Below are 21587 nucleotides of genomic sequence, written 5' to 3' on the forward strand. Positions count from 1 at the left end.
CACTCAATTAAAGGGTTGGCAGACAATGATATAAAATTAAAACATGATTCTGGATAAACATGCCCTTGTAGTTTGAATCATACAAGCTTCTAACCTCCTGTAATTTCACTCACTGAATTGATTTGAATCATCTAGATTTTAAGATTTGATCACTTTTGTCGAGTCTAGCAGCTGAATTAGCACTGTTAGGCTTCGGTTACATTAAACTTATTCGTGATGATTTTACAGAAAGAAGAAATACAACAAAAGTACACAAATGATAAGAAAATACAATACAATAACGGAGCAGTTGGTAAAATTGATATCCAAAGCAGCATAATCAGTGATCTATATTCTATTTACGTTTTACAACATCTATACGGTCAGATCTCATGTCTATGATCAACTGTTCAAACTACACTGACCAATCATATGTTCATAACTGCATAAATGAAATTTAATTAGCTGCTGTCATTGAACTGAACTGGTGAAGCACATTAACCACAAACTAATTTTGGTACCAGCTTTAGGGTCCAATTACCAGCATTTTAGGACCTCCCAATTCCCAAGGCGTGTAACTTCTGCGTTATAAAAAATACTGAATGCACTTTTCCTGGGGTGTAACCAAGTAGATGGAACTACAATCTCTTCCCAATCCCCCATAGTTTGTAACCCTAACATTTCAATTTAAAGCAGTTCGCCACTTGCTGCAATGTTACAACCCTGGCACCACCGCAAATGTATTAATTGAAACGGGTACCCATGCCTGCAATTGCATAGCTTAATAACCGCTATTTGCATATGGAACATATAACCACCAAATGAAAGTAATAGCTGGAATAAGAAAGTACAATGAACCAAAATTAAGTTATTAATACATACTTGATACCGCCACCTGGGTGTGGATGGACAATGGCACACCGTACGGTCTGCAGGGTTATCAAGTTGATATTATCAGGTAAACCTTGCAGCACGTTATTCTGCTCATTCAAATACCTGAGGACCATTACCAGTACAACAGTATTAATATGAATCTATACACAGCATGTCATGTACATAACTGAATGAACATTTAATGAACAACGATTGCACAGATATTTTATCTACAAACAACTATCCCAAGTAATCAACCCATATTTAACATCACAACAATTTTGATAACTACGGGGAAAAGAAGGGCAAGTTATACCATATGCAGCTCAGCTACAAGGAATATGACCTCAAAAGTAGTATAAGCGGAAAGAATCCACAGACACTGTAATGGATCAGTGTTCTTCAAGTTTGCTTCTGAGGGCTATCTTGTGCAGGCACACCACATCTGTCACGGGAATTTGATATAGATAAGAATCATAATGTACACTTCTGATAATGTTCAGCTGTGAACTGCAGCAGGATGTCGAGGAAACAATAAAGTATTAACATTACATAACAAGCTATTCTAGATTTCAGTAGATTTACATTTCACACAAGTGTGATTTCACTCATTACTCTCCAACTGTCCCAAAAATTACGCAGATAACTTTATCCATATTCTCCTTTACCTTTTGTCCTCATGCCTGTGTCCACCAGCACATGAAATGGGGATGGTTTTCATGTCCACCGGACATGACATTGGTGTGGAATAGTTTCTGAAATAGATCCTTAGCCAAATACTTCACCTCGAAGCATCCATTTAAAAATGAAATTGAAGCTCTCCTCGCGTCTTATTTACAGAGAGTAAGATCAATAGATGACTCGTTTCAATATTAATCTACAAGTTAAAATACACAATTAAGTGTATCTGTGTATGTGATTCAAGCATAGTACACTGTACACACTATTTTTATGTATGTACAGCACATCACTATGCATAAAATATTACTTGTGGAATGTCAGTCATGCTGAGTCCCCACGCCTGTGTCCGATTTAGATCCATATCTAGAACCCTAAATATATTGGAACTAAGAATCTTACTCTCAGATCCGCACCCATAACCGAGTCCAGGTAACATAATAAACTCACATCCCTAAATATTTTAATGCATACAACCTATATTGGCATTTGGTTTTGATAATGACTTGATCACATAGGTTATACTATATTTGTTGTGATCTGAGTGATCACGAACTTAAGTAGTTGCTATTAATCTTTGAGAAACTCTGATAGCTAAACTTCACAAAAACAATTAGTGGTAGATCCAGAAAGTTCCACAAGTGGTCTACTTGGTAATAAATGTTCACGGAAATATAACATGGTATTTTAGACATAGAAACCAACGTTTAATTCTCATCAAATTCAATGAATTCCATGGAACCAAATGGGTACACAACTATATTATTACAGGATCCAATCAAAAGTCCTGTATAGTTTATTCTTGTTCGAGCTAGAGAAGTGGGATCCTTGGACCCTTTCTCCGAGTCAACACATCTCTCTTCACAATTTATTACTATCCTCAATAATACTCCCTCCATCCCAATTTAGATGAGCCTTTTGCTCATTTCACGCATATTAAGGAGTATTAAATGGTTGTTTCTTTTACCATCTTTACCCATATTTATTGTGTTGACTTCCTATTGTATATTAGCAAGTGGTACATTGGAATGATAAATAAAAGAGGGTAAGGATGGAAAATAGTTGATAAATATGCATTGAAAGCGGAGAAGCTCAACTATTTTGGGATAAATTTTTTCCCCAAAAGGCTCATCTAATTTGGGGTGGAGGGAGTATAATTTTTCAACTTCCAGCTATATATCACGTACAGTAAGCCCCCACCTAAACGAATTTAATTCTGTACTTGCTGCCTCATAAATCCATGCAACATTAAATAATTTTGGAGAAGGCATAAAATTAATCACTAAATAACATCCTCCACTTATTATTTCAGTTATGAGAAAACTATTTTGATACAATGCATTCTACAATTCTAACCTTTAATAAGATCAGACTCTCTTACCCGCAAGGGAATCCTGATTCAAGATAGCCCAATAAACTTTCAAACCAATTGTGAATTTCTCATTGGACGCATAATCTCCATGCACAGCTTTTGAAAACATAACACGTCATGATCCATGAATCTGACAGTTCCACACCAGGCGAAATCCATAAGGAAAGTATGAAAGAGGACATCCCTAAAAAATAGATGAAGGAATTAAAATTAAATTGAATGATGAGGTGTTACTAAATTTCAACTAATTAATAATGGAGGAATCCATAAGAAAAGTAAAGCAGCATGAAAGAAGACATCCCTAGGAAATGGATTAAGGAATTGAATTAAATTAAATGCATGAGGTGTTACTGAATTTCGAATAATTGATAACGGAAACGAGTATAAACACTACAATCTATATGCAGAGTACAGCCAAACTTCTGAAGAAACTACCAAAAGCGTCACTACATCATGTTACTTAGAAATATCATGAGGTGACAAAAAACATCAACACATCAGCCAATCTACAATAATTACACTGGGGCGAGAGGGAGAGGAGGAGAGGGGGAGGGAGGGAAATTGAGGGTGGGGAGAGAGAGGGTGGGGAGGGGAGGGGGGAGAGAGACACACACACACACAGAGGGAGGGAGGGAAGGAGGGAGGGAGAGAGAGAGAGAGAGGGAGATCAACACAGACTACCATTTCTAATCTTGATGGAAAAATCATGTTATGAGCCCGAACGTATTCATGTGAGACACAAGGGTCGTATCTTATATATTTTATGGAGTCCAATAATAACTCTCTAATTATCCCTGCTTTAAAGAGAGTGTGGTCATTACTGGACACCCCTAATGTCCAACTACATCCAAGAATCTGACCCTGTTCTCATACAGTACAAATTATCAATGAACTGTTACAAACTGATCATCCATAAATTAATTACTTTAACTTCCAGTTTGATACAGTAGAGTAAGCCTCAGCCTTTCTCAATTCACCATATAAGCTGCCTTATGCAACAGATTTTCAGATGTAATACTGAACTTGAGTCTGTAACTGAACACAAGTTCAATATTCAGGTAAACATACTCGAAATGATGCATTAAAAAAAATCAGTAACATGCATTTAAAAAACCTCCAAGTTTTCAGATAAAAATCAGTATAGGCAGGCAGTCTGCAACTCAAAACTTGTAAGAACTTCCATACCAATTTTTATCTGCAAAGACACAAGTCCTGCTTGACTAACAAAGCACGTCTACTTAAATTACAGTCATTTCATTATCCTTCCCTTTGACAGTCTCATGCCTGAAAAAAGCGTGAAGAGTGTCAAAGCAAGAAAAGCAGATGCTAGGAGAAAGTGGGAGTAGGAAAAGTTAGTAACATGCTTGAGGTGCCACTGAAGTTCACAACTAACTAAGTTAAGGAGACAAAACATGCTATCTCAACACTTTATGCAAAGTCAAGCCTGGCATTGAGATATCACAAAAGTGAAACCTCATTTTTTAACCATACTCATGAGATACCATGCAAGAAAAATATTTCAAATCCCAGGCATAAGGATGCAAGTAAAAAACCCCAATCAATTAATAAATGTAGAGCTGAGAGAGAGAGAGTGAGAGAGAGAGAGGGGGGGGGGGGGAGAGAGAGAGAGAGAGAGAGAGATAGGGAGAGAGATCATCCAAATCAGTTAGGAAAGGCTCCGACTGAAGCTGACATCCCAACACTAATAATAAAAAAGCCACTTAGAACATATTAAATGACAAACAATTATGATGGGATTATACTTTCTTGAATTACAAATAAGGAATGCCAGGGGGAGAGGAAAAACCAGTCGGTGCTCACACACGGAATAAAAGACAAAACGAAATAGGACGACAGAAACCAGATCACCTAGAAAAGAGGCACTGATATGCAGCTCATCTTTTGGTTAAACCAAAACGAACAATATCTTAAGCAGAAGCAATAGTTGGTAATATATTTCGTCTACTAACTTTTTATATGCACATATGAAGTTATAGAGTAAAAACAGTGATGAGGAATATAAGATGCTCCAATGGTGACCAATGAACAAAAACCTAGAAGTATTTTCCTCTACACCTTTAATATAAAGCTTAAAGATGATGCACCGCTCTTCTCAAGATGGCTAATATTTTTTATCACATGTGCATATCATCAAAACAAGCATATCAATATCATTGCAAAGTGCCCAACTTGAAATATGTAGTAGGCTTATCAATTCTGAATATTTACTTTAATGGTTAATCAATTTCTAACATAATGTGTATGATATCGTACAAAGGCACAAAAAGTCGGGAGTCTGTAACAAGTCCACCAATCATGATCACATTGACAGATTCTTACAAAAGCCACCTTCATCCATTTCTGCAACATCTTAGTCATAAACTGTAGAATTTCTATTAACGACACTGTCTGCTATTATGCAACATCAATATATCAAGAGCACCCACTAGCAAGATCAGGCTTCCTCCACCTTCCAAAAGATAGCAGTGAGATGAAGAAACGACTATCTAACACCTGATTTACTCGCCATGTGTCTCTCAATCAACATGTCTACAAATGCTCGGATCTGCATATTATAACAGTACAAAAAAAACCCAGTAAGTAATAAACTACTGCAAAAGTAAAATGCCCATTAATATATAAGAAATATACCAAATCAAAATTTTCATTCAGCATTGACTTCCTAGGGCAGAGTAATTGCGTGGTAATTCAGAAATGATCTTACACTGCTGGAATACATTATTTATTGATGTAAGCTGAGCTAGCTCTTTTATCAAATTATATCAAAGTCCGGAAAAGCATTCTAGAAGAACCTATGTTAATGTTGCACTTAGCTAATAGATGAGCTAAAGTTTTCCCCGCGCTTAAAATAATGAACATCAAAGAACCATAGCTATTTTAATTTTTCAAATGTCATGAAAAACAGGAGCAACAGAGTCCATCCTTCCATATTATTTTCTTTATAGCTGGAATGGCCTTTATAGTGTCACTTTCCAAAACCTCCTGCTTAAAGCCAAGTATCTTCACAGAAGCTATATTGACCCCTTCCTTTCTGTTGTTTCCAGGGCTTCCTCAGGCCGAGTCAAAATTGTGTGCAACTCTCTCGTTAATGACCAGCAAGGTACCGTACTCAAAGTCTTACCCAACCGAGCCCCAATTTATGCAAAAAAATCGAGGTCAGGGTATCATCCCCAGTCTAATTGGATTTGTTCTCAATAGCCCGTAGATGCTCTTTTCGCGTTCATCGATTTTAAATCAATCAAATGCATGCTTTCAACAGTTATATGTTCAGCACTTGGCTACCCAGCACTGCATTTGGTGATTAGACTGAACAAACAAACAGTCCTATCGGAGAACATAATCACAAACAGTCTTACTTAGCCCTAGGTAGATTTGTGAAGCTGCTGAATTGCCTCTTCAAAAATAAACTGCAAACCGAGGATTTACGAAGATAACCGGTACCACAGCATTCCAAGAGATAGTTACTCAAGTGCAGAGTGGAGTCATTAAGTTTAAAAGATGGGACTTACTATTAAAATATGGTTTCATCGATAGCAGAATATCCTGACTCTACAAGGGTTCTACCAGTGCTACGCGTTCACGAATCACGAGTCAACTGACCGATGGAACTGGTCGTATGGGATCACGGGTCGACTTCGACCTGGTGCATATACATATATGTCTGTGTATACAAATGTTTTTCTTTTTCTACATGAACTGATAAAAGTCGAGGAAGAAGGTAATGTTGGCATTATTATGAAGCCAAGGAAGAAAGCCTAGATATTCTCAAAATGATTGGAACTCTACACTTGTATAAGATATTAATATCGTTATGCTGCATTTCTTTCATATTCAATCCATATTCAGTCTATACGAGTTGATATTAAAATTTAAATTAATTTTTAGTTGACATAAGTTCCATAACTAATATATTTTAGTTTTAGAATCACATTTGTATTTTAATAAAATATGAAAAATTGAAAATATAATGTTACAAGTGGATCCTTGTATCGATCCACGAACCTGATTCGCGGCATGTCAAACCCGATTCATACAAACTAGTGTTCCACACACCCGTACTCGTACCACTTACCCCATACCTGATCGATCCGCTATCTGTGCAGCATTGGGCGCTACTACGCCGCTCAAACCAATAAACAGCCGTTGCCGCCTCTGCTTCTGCTTCCGACCAGCAGTCCTACAAGCAACTACAGCAAGCGTCTCACGAAATTTCTAACTATCCACGGCCCCACATATGTACCATTACCAATGTTACTCAGACTTGGGTACGGAGAGTCGGACACGACACGTATCTAAGTGTCGGACACAAAATATTAAAAAATTTAAGACATGGGGACACCGTCCAAATTTTGGACACAGGTACGGGGACACAGCATTTTTTATTTAAATTAAAATTTTATATTATAACAATTGTTTATTTATTTTATATATTAGGATTATGCATTGATAAAATCAGTTATAATCAAAATAATATTAAAAATATATTTAATTATACTAGTAGTAGTGGATCTAATTACTCCTTAACATTAGTATTTTTTTTTCCTTATATGGTAACACAGGCTCCATTAAGTAATAAATGGACATGACATCCATATTGTCCAGATTCATTTTTATATTATCACTCAAGCAGACATATCTAGGTGTAAAGTTTGACTTTACCTCCCCCTTCCCTAGCTCGTCTTTCCCATCCCCTTCTTCTAATTTCACCTACCTGGCTACCTACCCAAAGTATAATATATACATACAACTATACATACATGTGTTAAAAAAAATCTTCAAACACATGTCACTTGTTAGATCAGCAATCATGCAATCACTAACAGTAGCCTGCAAAAATATATCCGGCGAGCTTTAGTTCTTTCTGACGAGCTTCCATTTTTCAGGTGACGACGGATCCGATCTAAAGACCACGTATCCGGCATCATATCCCCTGTCGTGTCGACATGGGTACGGCCAACGGAATAGCCGGGTCGGAGTAACATAGACCATTACAGACATGCACAACTGTATTCAGCTTTACCGAACCTGTTGTGAGGGCCCCTTCAACAAAATTACAGTTCTGCGACCACCCTTAAACACAATCTTAGCATAAAAACAATACTTCACCAATCTTGAGCATTCCACTACCACATGCATAGAATTAGGGGTAGTTTGCTCGAAAAAAGGAAGTTGTTGACAAGACCAAGACATCCCAGTCAAAAATTAAAAAAATCGTGGTTCATATTTATCTACCTTATTAGTTGCCACACAGGCCAATATATCTGCTACAGACGAAAGAAGAGGGCCTCCAAGCCCCCCCCCCCCCCCCCCCACCCCCCACCCCCCACCCCCCACCCCACAACCACCAACCCACCCAAAAAAACAAATAATGGATATGCGCCCACAATTATTTGCGTATGAGAATAAAATAGAGTGGACAGTCTACTCAAGAGCATCTACAACAGGGTTGGCTAAATTGGACCCGTAGGACATTATGTAATTCGGTGGTATTGGCTATATTGGTTGGTTATAATTTAAAAATAGTATGTTATTAATATTTTAGATTATTATAAATAGAATATATCACTTCAATATGGTAATAAATGATGTTTAATCTTGCTACAGATTTCTTAAGGCATGTAGAGATTCGACAAATAGAGTCATCTATAGGAGGTTGACTATAATTATAGACAAGAGGAAGGCATGGTTGGAGTGTGATATTTTCAAGAGATTATCTATATTTTTTATTTTGGTATGCCAACTCACTTTTTAGCCAAGGGTTTTCATGGTTGGAGTTGCTCTAAAAAGAAAAATTACATTCATCAGAGTAAGTTGTCAGTTGTCAGGTTGAAGAGAACCCCGTTGACAAGACCCAGACAAATGATATTTATCTGAATAAGAGAGGAAAAGAATAAAAAAGCACATGCACTTCATTAGACCTCAGACCTCAGATTGGAACCGAAGAAAATAAATACAGAACCACTGATAAAGAATAAGAGGCACTGAAGCTCCAAGTAGTCACATTTTGCAAGTTTCTTTTCTACAAAACTATCCACCAACTACTGGTTTAGTCTAAGTCGGGTTGGGCATGTAGTGTCCTGAGGCATCATGTGAAGTGTTGGATCGAAGTGTTATGAATATCTTCATGATTAATGTGAACTATTTCTCGTCATCATAGTGTAAGGGAGACCAAAATATATTTTACCCTTAAAAAATATTACATAGTGCAAGTGAAGCAATCAAACGGCAGAGAAATTCAGCCAAAAACATATGTTATGAAACAAAAGATAAAGCAATTAGAGAAACACATGCAAGACTGGGGTAGAAAATTTAGTTACCTTGTGTTTGCGCTTAGAATTAAGGAAGTCAAAAACATTCATTGATTTCTCTGCATCTGTGGCCTGGTCCATGACCTGAAATTAGTTTGGAGGAGATAAGAAGGTAATGGTACATATTCCAAACCATTAATAAGGCTGTAAAGTAAAGTCATGAAATTAGTGTTGCTTTATTAGTATTTCACCTACAGATGTGTAATCTACTTTTGTTTCAGTGTAACATGTATCCTATTAGTGTTTTAAGAAAAGAATGGAAGAAAGAATTGACCTTTGTTGTTGCTTTCTTCATTATTGACTTGTAACCATCCTTGTCAAATTTCTTTGCTTTATAAAGAGGCATGAGCAAAGATGCAACATAATCCACAACAGCTTGCTTGATCTTCTCTGGTCCTTTAGATCGATTTTCAACCATCTCCTTCCCTGTAGTAACTTGGAAAGTAGAGCTCTCACTTGCATGAACTTCATGCTTCATTATAGACGGCCTCGAGTTAATTTTAGTCTCTTCCGCATCCATCATCCGCATGGTCCGACTATAGAACTCAGAATCAGCGGCGGCGGCTTGTGACTGCCATCTCTCAATGGCACTTCCATCCTTAATACCTTCGCTGCCAGCACTGTCAACCCATGCTTTGGTGAATATACTGCTGTCAACAGCCGCACTATCAGCAGAGTGCTCACTGAAGTTCACCTGACAAGCAACCTCATGTAAGGAGCTGCGCTGTGGGAGATTTTCCACCGACCTTTTCGAATTTCCAAGGTTCACATGAGAAGATGAGAAATCAGCAGTCCATTCCCTAACCTTGCAGTTCCTAGAATCTATTTCCAATGTATGGTTATCGGCCTCCTCCAATTGCGGATAATGCTCGCGTCTAGCATATTTGTTAAACGAAGGTATCTTAGGAAGCTGCAGAGAAGTACTGCCCCTGGTACCTGACAGAGCATAGGCCTGCACGTACAGAAGTAACTTTTATAAATGTTGAACATGTATAAGAGTACGTAGTGGTGCTTTATGAAAGTAAATCGCAAACATATTTACAATACACCAACACACAAATTAACACAAACGAGGTAACATCTACAAGTCCTCCCAAACGCTGACCATCAAGCACAATCTGGCTTGTGAATACAAAATATTCATCATAAATAACTATAAAATGTTCCCTCATACAAAGAAACTTGTCCATTGTTGTTCTTTTATTCAAATGTCTGAACCAAGCAACTCAGACCGGATATAATTTAGATAAACGGTCCGCAAAGGCTATACAGAGTGATTGATATGTCTGTCACTCATAAAACCTATAAATCCCTTCAGAGTTTTTTTTATGTAAAATAAATCCCTTCAGATTTTTAATAACAATAGTGATATTATAGTTGAAGCATTCAAATATATTTAAGTTGCCACCAACGAATCTGGGAATTGCAAAGCAAAAAGACTTATATTACACATATCAATTGAAGCACTATTATTTAAATATGTAATGCAAAATGAGCTATAAATGTATAAGGGAGGAACTTATGTCTTATGGTGTCTAATCAAGCATAGCTTTCAGAATTTTAATCTATATTGAGATGCACAATAATCATAATCCTGATCAAGGCAAAATAAATAAGCCACTACCCTTACAATATATGTCTTCTGTAAATGTGCATCTCAAAGAGGATGAAAGTCATGTGGATGTGGCTTTCCTGTAGTCTTGTCTCTCTTTACAGAAAAGTAACATATACAGATTATAGAGACTTGGACTTTTGAAGAATTCGGAAGAATATGATTGAAGAATAGTGGGTAGAGTACAACAATTTATGAACATAAATCATCAGCCTCGTGAGCATGAAAGAATGGCACATGCATTGGACGGTAACTCAGTTCATAATAAGGATATAAATGAATGTATTTCCTATAAGAACTCAGATGTTGTACTAAGAATGTCAAGCCAGAGAAGTTCATCAAATATTTTTGAGGAGTATCTATTATGAGAAACCAACCTTGGCAGCTGCAATTGCCGCTGCACGAGCTGCTTCTTCAGCAGCTAAGATAGCTTTTTCTTCCTCTGATGGGACATATTGTATTTCATCCAACATCTTGGTAGGGTTGATTCCCTTTTTATTGTGTGAAGGTTGTGCGCCATGTGGGGCAGGGGGTTTCCCTGAACCAAGACTATACTTGCTTTTTGAGGACTCCACGGCATTCGATTGCCTCATCAACTTCAGCCCACCATTGGAGGCCTTCTGTTTGCGAAATACTTCGATCCACACATTAACCAATTGGCTTGCTACAGCGCGTATATCACGGCTGGTATGCAGACATACTTTTTCTTTAACAGTTTTCCCAATTCCTACAACATATTTTTAGAACGTGAGCAAGTGAGACAACTAAAAAAATAATGAAAAAGCAAGTTTTTTTAATATATTGGCTGTAAAAAGCAGTAGAGCATTGTCTAATGGCGATATAACACGTAATAGCTTCATCATAAGATGGCTCATATATATGGATACAGTTAGATCTAGTGCACAAACTATCATGTACTTAAGCTAACAAAATTTATTAATTCTCCTAGCTTATAATATATGAAGAACAAGAGAAGCAAGGTGCTAGTTATCTTGACACCAGTATAATATTTTCATTGAAACTATATAAAAAGATCTGTTGCAATTTTCCCCTTGAACAATATTATATATGCAGCATCTCATTCTCACTGATCTCCAATCAAACCCATAAATTATTTAAAAAGAAACCTATAGATTATAGATTATTTAAGAAGAAACTCTAAGTCTTAACATGTGAAAAATAACCATGGCTGCACTCCAGTCTGTTTTATAGAGCCACAGTCATACACCTATATTTCTATTTAATAGAACAGATACACAGGCAATAGAGTATATACCAGACACACGAACTGCTAGCAGATCAGTGGAAACAAGAGTAAGAAGACGAACACAATGCCGCAGTAGTTGAGTCGCATCCTTTCCCAGAGAATCCTGTTGTAGAAGTAGAGCATTAATACTGATAACTGCAAAGGCGAACTTTAAATTTCCTAGATCACTTTTATACCAAAGACAAACACACTAAACACATACCAGAATCCATTTGTTGAGAATGCTGAGCCCGTCTTTGGTTCCAGCAAAAGATTTCAGCACCCTAACAGGAAAATGCAACAGCTCTTTGATCAGATGCAATCTACCAGATGTGGTTTTTGCTTTAGAGAACATGTCTTGCAGTAAATCTTTCCTTGTTATAACATGGCTTCCATCCAAAGATTTTTCATATAGAGCATTTGACATCTGAACTGCTTCAAGTCTTTTAATTATGTCATTAACTTCACTTCGTTCACTGTCCATGCATCTCTGTTCAGCCTCCATTGAATTCACCTCTGTCATATAATCAATTCCTGTAGTCAACATATTCATAATGCGAACAGCCTCCCGAATTCCACTCATCATTGCACCACCAACCGTGTCAGGGTGCTCCTTGCATGTAGCTTCACCAGCAAAAAACACACAATTCTCAACAGGGCTACCCAGTATGTCATAATCTTCACCAGATGCACCAATAGCAACATAAGAGTAAGCACCATAACTGTATGGATCCCTTCCCCAATCAGTCACAACTGACGCAACTGGATCAGGCACAACAGCTACCCCAAAGAGTTTTCTGAGAACCGCTAACGCATGGTTTACATGTTCGGACGAGCTCTTGTCTTGCACATCTAAAGCTGCCCTACCAACGACTAAAGCTATAAGAATAGGTGCCCCAACGGTTTTCCTGACATTCCAAAACATAAAGCAGTGACCCCTCTTGTCTGTTTCCTCAGCAGTTGCTCCAAAATAATCAACAGAATCATCCCAAAATACTTCAGGGAATTCCAAAACCACTTTATTAAGCACACCAAAACCAAGCCTTTGTATGGACAAGTTTTTCCAATGTGGCAATGGCGGTGCAAACTTTATCGATTCCTTTTTTAGGCACCCAAGTGGAACAGTGATCAGAACTGCATCACCAAAAAAGTCTCTACCATTTGAAGTGGAAACTTTAACGTTGTGATGCTGATCTTCATCTATCATGGCATCACCTGTGCGGTAGGTAACACTTGTGACCACGTGATTCAAATGTATGCAAAGACCTTCTCCCAACGCCTCGACTACAGTGCTGTATCCCCCTTTGATCATACAATGAGCTCCTCCAAATCCTCCATATACGTCATCCTGATTCCAGCAAGGAAGTGATACATCCTTGAGTGAAGCAGCACAACCGTACTCCAAGTGAGCAAAATGCCAATCCATGACCCTCCTTTCAAGAGGACTTAATACTTCTCCTTCAGAATTGCTGTTCCTAAGAACCTCTTCATCGATAACATCTGCTAATTTATGAAGAATACTTCTTCCACCATTTCTTTTATACTTGGTCAAGCGACGCCTCTCAAGGGCAAATTCTAAACCATCTTCAAGGGACATTTTCATAGCATGCGTCCCCTTTTGAGCAACCAGAAGTTCCATGTCATCAAGTAGATTGTTGAATTCAGACTCCAGATCTTCATCTAAATCTGCAGGAACTTTGTGACCTGTGACAGTATCATAAAGAGGGCAGTCACTTTTCAGTACAGTTAACTCGAGACCCATCTGAGAGCAAATTATGGAAGAAGGATCTGGTCTTCGTTCAGCAGCCACGTCTGCTTCAACACCTGTAATAATGCTAGCCCCAAGATCCACTGGTACCGAAAGAGATGTTCGATCAGTAAAGACACGACCTCCTATTCTACCTCTAGCCTCTAAAACAGTAACTTGGAAACCCTGTCTCTGCAAATGGCGAGCAGCAGCTAATCCAGCAGGCCCAGCTCCAATTATGATAATTTGCTTTGCAACTTCCGAATGATGTTCCCCGCATGGATTCTCCCCTACATTATCAACTGTGTCATATAGGGTGCGATTAATCTTTCTCATGGGCTCTGAAGGTATAACAGGGGCTGTTCCAGCATCTGCTACTTTACAAGGAGATACAAAATTCAAATTATCCAAACTTCCGAGTGTTACTGATTCCATACCATCTAGTAGTCCCTGTCCCTGATTACTGTCACTTTTTTCAGGTTTTGTCAGTATAAATGACTCCAAAACATGTGAATCAAGAACTGGCCTGTCTTGTTTGTCCATTGCTACAACATTTTCGCAATCATGTAGAGCCAAATTCTTTTCCTCCAATGAAGAATCAGGATTCCTGGACTTGCCAACAATAAACGAAACTCCTTCATCTGAATCAGCCAAAGCGGCCCCAGGTGTTTCCCCTAATGTTTTCTTGGTTGAAGCATGTAGATTATATACTAAAGAAGATTCTGAAACCCTTTTCTTAGAAGCAATTCCAATATTAATGTAACCCTGTCAAAAAGGTATTTATCAATTTAAACATATATTCCTCTGAATTTAAGGCAATCCAACATTCTATCCTGTACACATGTGAACAAGAACAGTTGCAATACCAAGGTAGCAGAAAAAATAACACTATATCAAAAAGGAATCAATGAGTCCATCCACCTAAAAGCGATACACTTCGGTTAAATAGAAGTTTTTAAGAAAAGTAATTAGAAGAGAGTATCAGTTTTTCTAAAATACCTATGTATCCAAATGGTTACTAGTCGCCCTCAATTGTACTATTTCTGGGCAATTAATCCTTTCCCGTCATTATTGCTTCAACTCATGTAGATAAAATATTTGGAGAAGAAAATCTTTTCGATTTTGTCATTCTTTCCTATGATTAGGTTGTAATGAACTACTGTACATTCTAAAAGACTTACAAAATGATCAAGAAACTCATAGATTTCCCTAATGAGAGAAGCATCCGGTGATTCATCAACCATTGGAGTAGCAGAGATGCCACAGCTTGAGAGAGGCAAAATGGAACTAACATCTTTGTTCCAAAGACCTAATATATGATTCCTGGAAACATAAATATAATTTAGAGCTATATTAGGGAAGAAATTAATAAAGATAAAAGCACCACCACATATTTAGCAGATAGGTTAATTGTAATAAAACTAATGTATTTGCTAAGTTTATACTGGGTAAAACACCATCTCACATTATAAAGCTTCTCCAATTATACTAATGGTGCCTTTTACTCCTTAGTTCCGAAAAAGGTACCTTAAAATTTCAGAAATAGCACCAAAAGAGGCACTACCCGTTTGACTTATCTTATTTTCTCAAAAATAAGTCACTTATTTCTGGAAAAAAAATGTAAACATATACCTTTTTTCTGATAATAAGTACTTATATCTGAAAATAAGAGGATGGTCAAACTCCCCTTAAATACATAATGTCAATAATAGTATGTAAATGTGAAATTTTTTGGAAGCCCTTATTAAGTTCAGCCAAATATGTCCGTTGTTTGAACATGAAAGTAACTTACAATCTCAGCCAAACAAACTCTTAACCAAGAAGTTCATGCTAACAGCAAACAGAGAGGGCTTACATTGTCAACCATAATTAATACAGAAATTACTAGAACATCAAAGGCTTTGTCACATTTCCATAAAGACGTCATTTAGCTTGAATAGTACAAACTTAACTCCAGGTAATGACAGAAATGTAGTGAAGAATAAGAGAGGATACAAGCGATATATGGTTAATAATTGGCTAAAAAGATATGAGTAGGCGCAGTACAGGACACTAGCCCTTGCATTTCAAAACAATAATTTGGAACATATAATTATAAATGCACTATCAGACTTGAAAATAGTAACAAACCTGCATTCTAGATACATATTAAGGCCCCCTTTGCGCTTCAATACCTCCTTAAACCTAATCTTCTCAATTGGACTGGCTGCACGAGCTTTGAGGCCATAAGATACTGCTGCATTGCAACCATTTTTGGCCTCAAGGAACATGGTTGACGGTTTTGATTTCTCCTTTCTTCTAACCAAGCTATTATCATCATCCTGATTATCAGCATTAAAATTTCCGTCATGTACCAGAAAATTCCAATCAGCATCTCCTTCATAAGCCATGTCCAATTGCCTACGCTTTCTGGTGTTACGCATTGCACGCTGCGCTGAAAGTTTATTGTCTTTATCTTTAGGCGAGGGCACCAACCCAGTATCGTCAGTATGATTTTTATTACAATCAGGAGCAGTGGATGGAGAAGAGGACCCATCGGCTACTTCATCACCAGAAAAATCACAACTTAATGCAGATGGTTCCTTGAATGCATTATCAGATGAATGGGTTAGATGGAAACTGGAAGTGCACCTTGGAACTGAGGTGTCAGACTTGTTAATAAGTGCATGCTCGGTTAGGCCATCAGATTTGTCACCATTTTGCTTGCAGTTCCAAGACGGATTTTCTTGGAAATCAATTTCCTGTTTCTCGACTCCTAGTGATGAAGGTGATAAAGCTTTCTCCTCCTTTGCCTCGTCATGCTTAGACATTAACAAATTTGTCTCATGAGATGTCAATTTTTTCTCAGATAGACATTCAAATGACCCCAAATGTTTTCCAGAAATCAGTTTTGTGGTCTCATTGCATGAATCTTCATATGAATTGTGCAACGAAGCATTACCAGAATAAGACCCCTTAAGATCATGTTCAGGCTTTGAAAATACATTCTCATCCATATTATAAGCTTCACTGTTCACAACAGCCTTAAACTCTTTAACACCCAGACTATCAGTGAAGCCTCTGGTTGACGTTTCGACAGCAAAGAGATTGATAGTATGCACCTGTTCTGGGGCAGATACAGACATAGGAATTTCAACTACAACATTCCCCAGATCACATGCTTTCTTGACAGGAGAAATTTTCACGTCATCCTCAAGAATTCCATTCCCAAAGGTAGGCCCCCGACTGGAAAGACAAAGGTTTTCTTTCACTTCAGGACAATGGGAACCTTTGGCATTTTTGGCTATAAGTTGGTTTAACTGCAGTGTTTCTAGCTTGGTTCTTTCGTGAATATCACATATCGGCTTCACTAATTCACCATTTGGGAGCGTTGAGACTATATTAGGACATGACCTTAAATACAGGTCAGATTGTTGAGAAAAGGATATGGTAACTGAATCCTCAAGCTTCACTTGGTTTCCACTGCGTCTATCATCAGAAGATCTCAAAACACTATCAGAAATCAGAGGCCTAGAAGATAACTCTGGGTTTGACTCTGGAGAAATAGTACCGCCAGTGTGCTGCGCTTTTCTAATATTATTCCTATGACGCTTTAAATCCATCGTATTTTCAGACTCTAAATTTGAACTGCTATTAAATCCCACAATTTCGGTCATATGTTCCAATGGGGACTGTGATATCGATGTTTCAGGCATTTGATCCTCTAAAACACGGCCAGAGCCAGCACTCAAACCATCACTAAGAGAATAAATTTTTCCTAACTGCTTTGACTTCATAGAAGTGCGAGATTTCCTCACTGAAACAGATTGTGCCTTGAGGAAAAAGGCAGACAACGAATCTTCTACATTGAAATCTAAGCACTCATTCAAGCCACCTACAGTCCCACAAGTTCCTTCAACAACGACCGTCTTACCTTCCTCTACAACCACTCCCTCTTCTTTAACTTTCTCAGCACTAGATTCCTGACCACACCCCTCATGCCCAATTATATCTAAATCCTTATCTCCTATTCCAACAGATACACTGCTCTTCCTAGACCGCTTTAACTTCTTCTTATAAATAGCCAATGTATCCCCCATACCCCCTAAATCCTCTACCCCACTTTCTTTCTCCTCAATCCCCTCACCAACAAAACCCTCGTTTACCTTCTTAGGGTTACATTTATTTTTCTTCTTCGCCATCATAGCCCCAATCGGCTCCTCATCATTCGAATCAACCCCAACCCTAGTTTCCATCACCCTTTTCTTACCCCCTACCTTACCCCCCTCATCCCCCATCTTCTCAACCCCGATATGCATACTATCATTAAACCCTAACCCAGATTCCTCCACAGACCCATCACACAACCCATTCTTACATTCCATCTTTATCAATTTTCAGACAACCTTAAAACCTTAACACCTTAGAAAAAAATAACCCAATTCAACAAATTATAACACCAACCTTAAAACCCAACACACAAATCAATTCGAAACCCTAAATTCACACAATCATATGTTTGCAAAATTTAAACACCACCCAATTTCACCAAACAAGATTTCAGCAGCAACCTACAAAATGCAATCAAAATAATAAAAAAAACAAGCCAAAAAAACTCACAAGAAATTATTAATGAATACAATTATCAACACAATGATCGAAAAGGGTGTGAATATATAAAGATTTAAGAAACGTATGTACCTTTGGTTGAAGCTTGTGGGGAAGGAGAGCTAAGAAACAGTGAGGTCCATATATATATATATGTTAAGTCGGTTTGTAATAGAATAGGCTTTGCCCCGGTCTGGTAAAATTAGGCAAAAAACTATCGAGTTATGCGTTTGTGGGGGTAAAATATGACAACCGATAGATATAAATACTGTAAAATAAGATTTTCCTTTTGTTTTTGATAGTGCATTAGTGTAGGGGCCTGGATGTATGTATTTTGAATGTATGTGTCTATATATGATGTATGATGTCTTGAAAAACTTGAGAGTGGTACCAGGTACCATTAAAATTCATAATTTATACATTAAAAAAGTATTTTTGAGAAACTAATCTTAGATCATTATTAACATAAAATTTGAGAAGGGATATGACTGAAATTCATAACTTAGAGGAAAAGAAAAAAAAAGTATTTTCAGAAAATTTACTCTAGATCGTTATTAACATCTAATAAGAAACTTCAAATATATGTCGGAACGGATTTAGATTTTGATACATGTCATCTTTTATATTTTTTTACAGGTTAGTCATATCAATATGTTCATGATCAGTCACATCAATATGTTCATGTACAGTATATAGATTATGTAATCGATTGTCGATGTTCTACTGATATTGAGACTGATTGAAATTATTTAATACAACAAGGTCATAAAGATATCAATAGAATCAGACTAAACCACTTTAGTTAAGCGAAAGTATGTTATTAGGGTTCTAGTTGATTAAAGTTTCTTACTTATAAAATGATAGAGTTAGCAGAAAAAGATGAACTAAAATTGATAATACAATGATATGATAAAGAAGTACTCAAAATAGGTTTAAAAAAGTGACAATTAGGTCATCGTTAATTCTATTGTTGGATTATTCCTATCATTTCTATCATTTCTACGATATTATGGACGTTTTCATATAAAGGTAAATATCATTAAGGGAGTGTTTTAGATTGCAGAAACCCGACTTCTTTAATAAAAGCCTCGCTTTCACTACTATTGAACCGTTTTGAAAAAAGAGAGTTCAAAAGCAAAAAAGAATGACAATTTTCTTCTATTTCACAACTTGTACTAACATATTTTCCTAATTAGAAAAACCTAGATGCGTGTTAAACATCTAGGTTAAACCTAGATGCGGCGTGTCTTGTATTTCTTCCGCCATCCTTCAAACATATCTTCATGTCTCTTTTAGCATGTAATAATGTATTAATCAAATCTCTAATATTATAATAATTTATAAATTTGTAAGTTTAAACTACCAACACTGAATTGACTTATAAGGAAAATATCCAAATATTTAAACAAATTTAACTCATATTATTAACCCTCGACCTTATTATTATTATCCCATTTCTTTTATTATTATTATTATCCCATTTCTTTTTGGGAATAAATATTTAAATAAATTTACTGAATTATGGTCTTACATCCCTCAACCTTATTATTATTATCCCATTTCTTTTATAGTGAGACTAATAGAAACTTTTAAATTAATATTTTTCATGTAAATAAAATAAATTTTATCATGTAGTTAAAATAATCTACATCCACCTTTATTTTCAACCATGTTTAATGGGTCATACCAATATTCAAATTCGATCCATTATTTTTAATCAAGTTCAATTTAATATGTATTAAATATTCAATCCTTTTCCATGCATCATGTTACTTTCAATTTTGTACTCTCCATTCCAAGCGTCACAAAAATAACATTTATATAATAGTGTGTATCGATAATTTTCAGATAATATTGATCTTTAAAGTATATGATATACTTTCTTCGGCTAAAATTAATCTAGTTGTCTAGAATTAGTATACATTCACTACATACGATTAACATAATTTTTTGGTAACATGTAAATTCCAAACACATTCAAAATACATTTAATTCATGTTCTTCACTTCACTGTGATTCGTTACATAAATTCAATCTGCCATCCATGTTTATTCTCGATCACATAACCAATTTTACATTCCATTAACCCAGAAAATTAATATTTCATGTGTTGATTATTTCGACCATCTTTAAAAATTTATAATTTTTCGAGTGCAATTTTCAGCAAAAATTCTCTTGAAATAATTTATTTCGTGATTTCTGACTTTATAAATATTGTTCATTACACTAATTTGGTTGTTACATTGCCCCTTTTTAAATTTGATGGTATATTTTCTTAATGACGATATGATTGTTCTTATGTTTGTTATTTGTCACACAATTATTGCATTTTTGTGGTTCACTCTCATACATTTATTTTAGTAAAAAACTAGTTATACACATAAAAGTGATCAAAATTATTTACTTAAATGATGGATGATGGTGAAAAAAGATAAATTAAAATCGACTATGTTATGATATGTTGAAGGAAATCATAAATTCTAATGTTGGATTTAGCGGTGTCCATGGGTAGGGTTAACCCGACTAACCCCACCTGAAATCGGCCAACCCGAGCTGACTAATTTAAATTGAACGGTAATTGAGATGACAAATTATTAAACCCAAACTAATTGAGTTGGGTTAGGGTTTTGTAAATTTTAACTCCATCCAAACCGACATAAATATATATATAGGCTAGAATGGACCATAGACATATTATACTTACTCCTGATCTACTAAATTATGATACACGCACACGGGCACGAGTGCACACGGGCACGAGTTAGTACTTAGTCTTTACTCTTTATAGCTTACGCTTTTTAAAAAGTAAAAACCCTAGCAAAGAGAGAGAGGTAAGAGCACACAACGGCCGCGAGAGCGACTGTTTGACTCGCGACTCATTTCTTTAATTTCTTTGTTAGGGTAAGTTTTTTCTATTCTTTCTTAATTATACTTGTAATTATTATGTTCCTATATGGCATATATAAGTCTGATTGTCCATCTTGCTGCTAGGATCGTGTAATATATAAGTGTAATATCTTTCTCTTAGTTTTTTATGTCAACCTTCGAGAGACGAGAGAGATTGTTTGTGAGAAAAGTATATAGTTAGGACCAATATTTCATTTAGGGGAAAACATTACAATCCAACAATTCATAAGTGTGTATATATATATATATATAGACTA

The 21587-nt window shown here is 36.5% G+C and overlaps 1 protein-coding gene across 9 annotated transcripts; it reads right to left on the reverse strand.

Annotated features, from left to right (window-relative positions):
- Nucleotides 1-249: 249 nt before the first annotated feature.
- LOC108227229 (lysine-specific histone demethylase 1 homolog 3) lies at nt 250-18674 on the reverse strand. 9 transcript variants are annotated; one of them, XR_010284508.1, is made up of 15 exons: nt 18517-18674; nt 15967-18386; nt 15018-15159; nt 12313-14601; nt 12120-12213; nt 11221-11570; nt 9506-10183; nt 9241-9315; nt 5177-5468; nt 4088-4186; nt 2912-3086; nt 1521-1681; nt 1169-1297; nt 862-975; nt 250-745 (listed from the first exon to the last, which is right to left on the reverse strand). XR_010284508.1 is itself a non-coding variant. In XM_064079564.1 (9 exons), exons 2-9 carry the CDS (start codon nt 18198-18200, stop codon nt 5406-5408), a joined length of 5925 nt encoding a protein of 1974 aa, XP_063935634.1. In that variant the 5' UTR covers nt 18201-18386; nt 18517-18674; the 3' UTR covers nt 5051-5405. The 9 variants fall into 9 exon arrangements, 1 of the variants encoding a protein (XP_063935634.1); XR_010284511.1 differs by lacking the exon at nt 1521-1681 and having other exon boundaries at nt 5350-5468; XR_010284510.1 differs by lacking the exon at nt 1521-1681 and having other exon boundaries at nt 5243-5468.
- Between the last annotated feature and the right edge of the window lie 2913 nt (nt 18675-21587).

This window comes from Daucus carota, chromosome 6 (assembly GCF_001625215.2).
Source record: "Daucus carota subsp. sativus chromosome 6, DH1 v3.0, whole genome shotgun sequence".
Taxonomy (NCBI): domain Eukaryota; kingdom Viridiplantae; phylum Streptophyta; class Magnoliopsida; order Apiales; family Apiaceae; genus Daucus; species Daucus carota.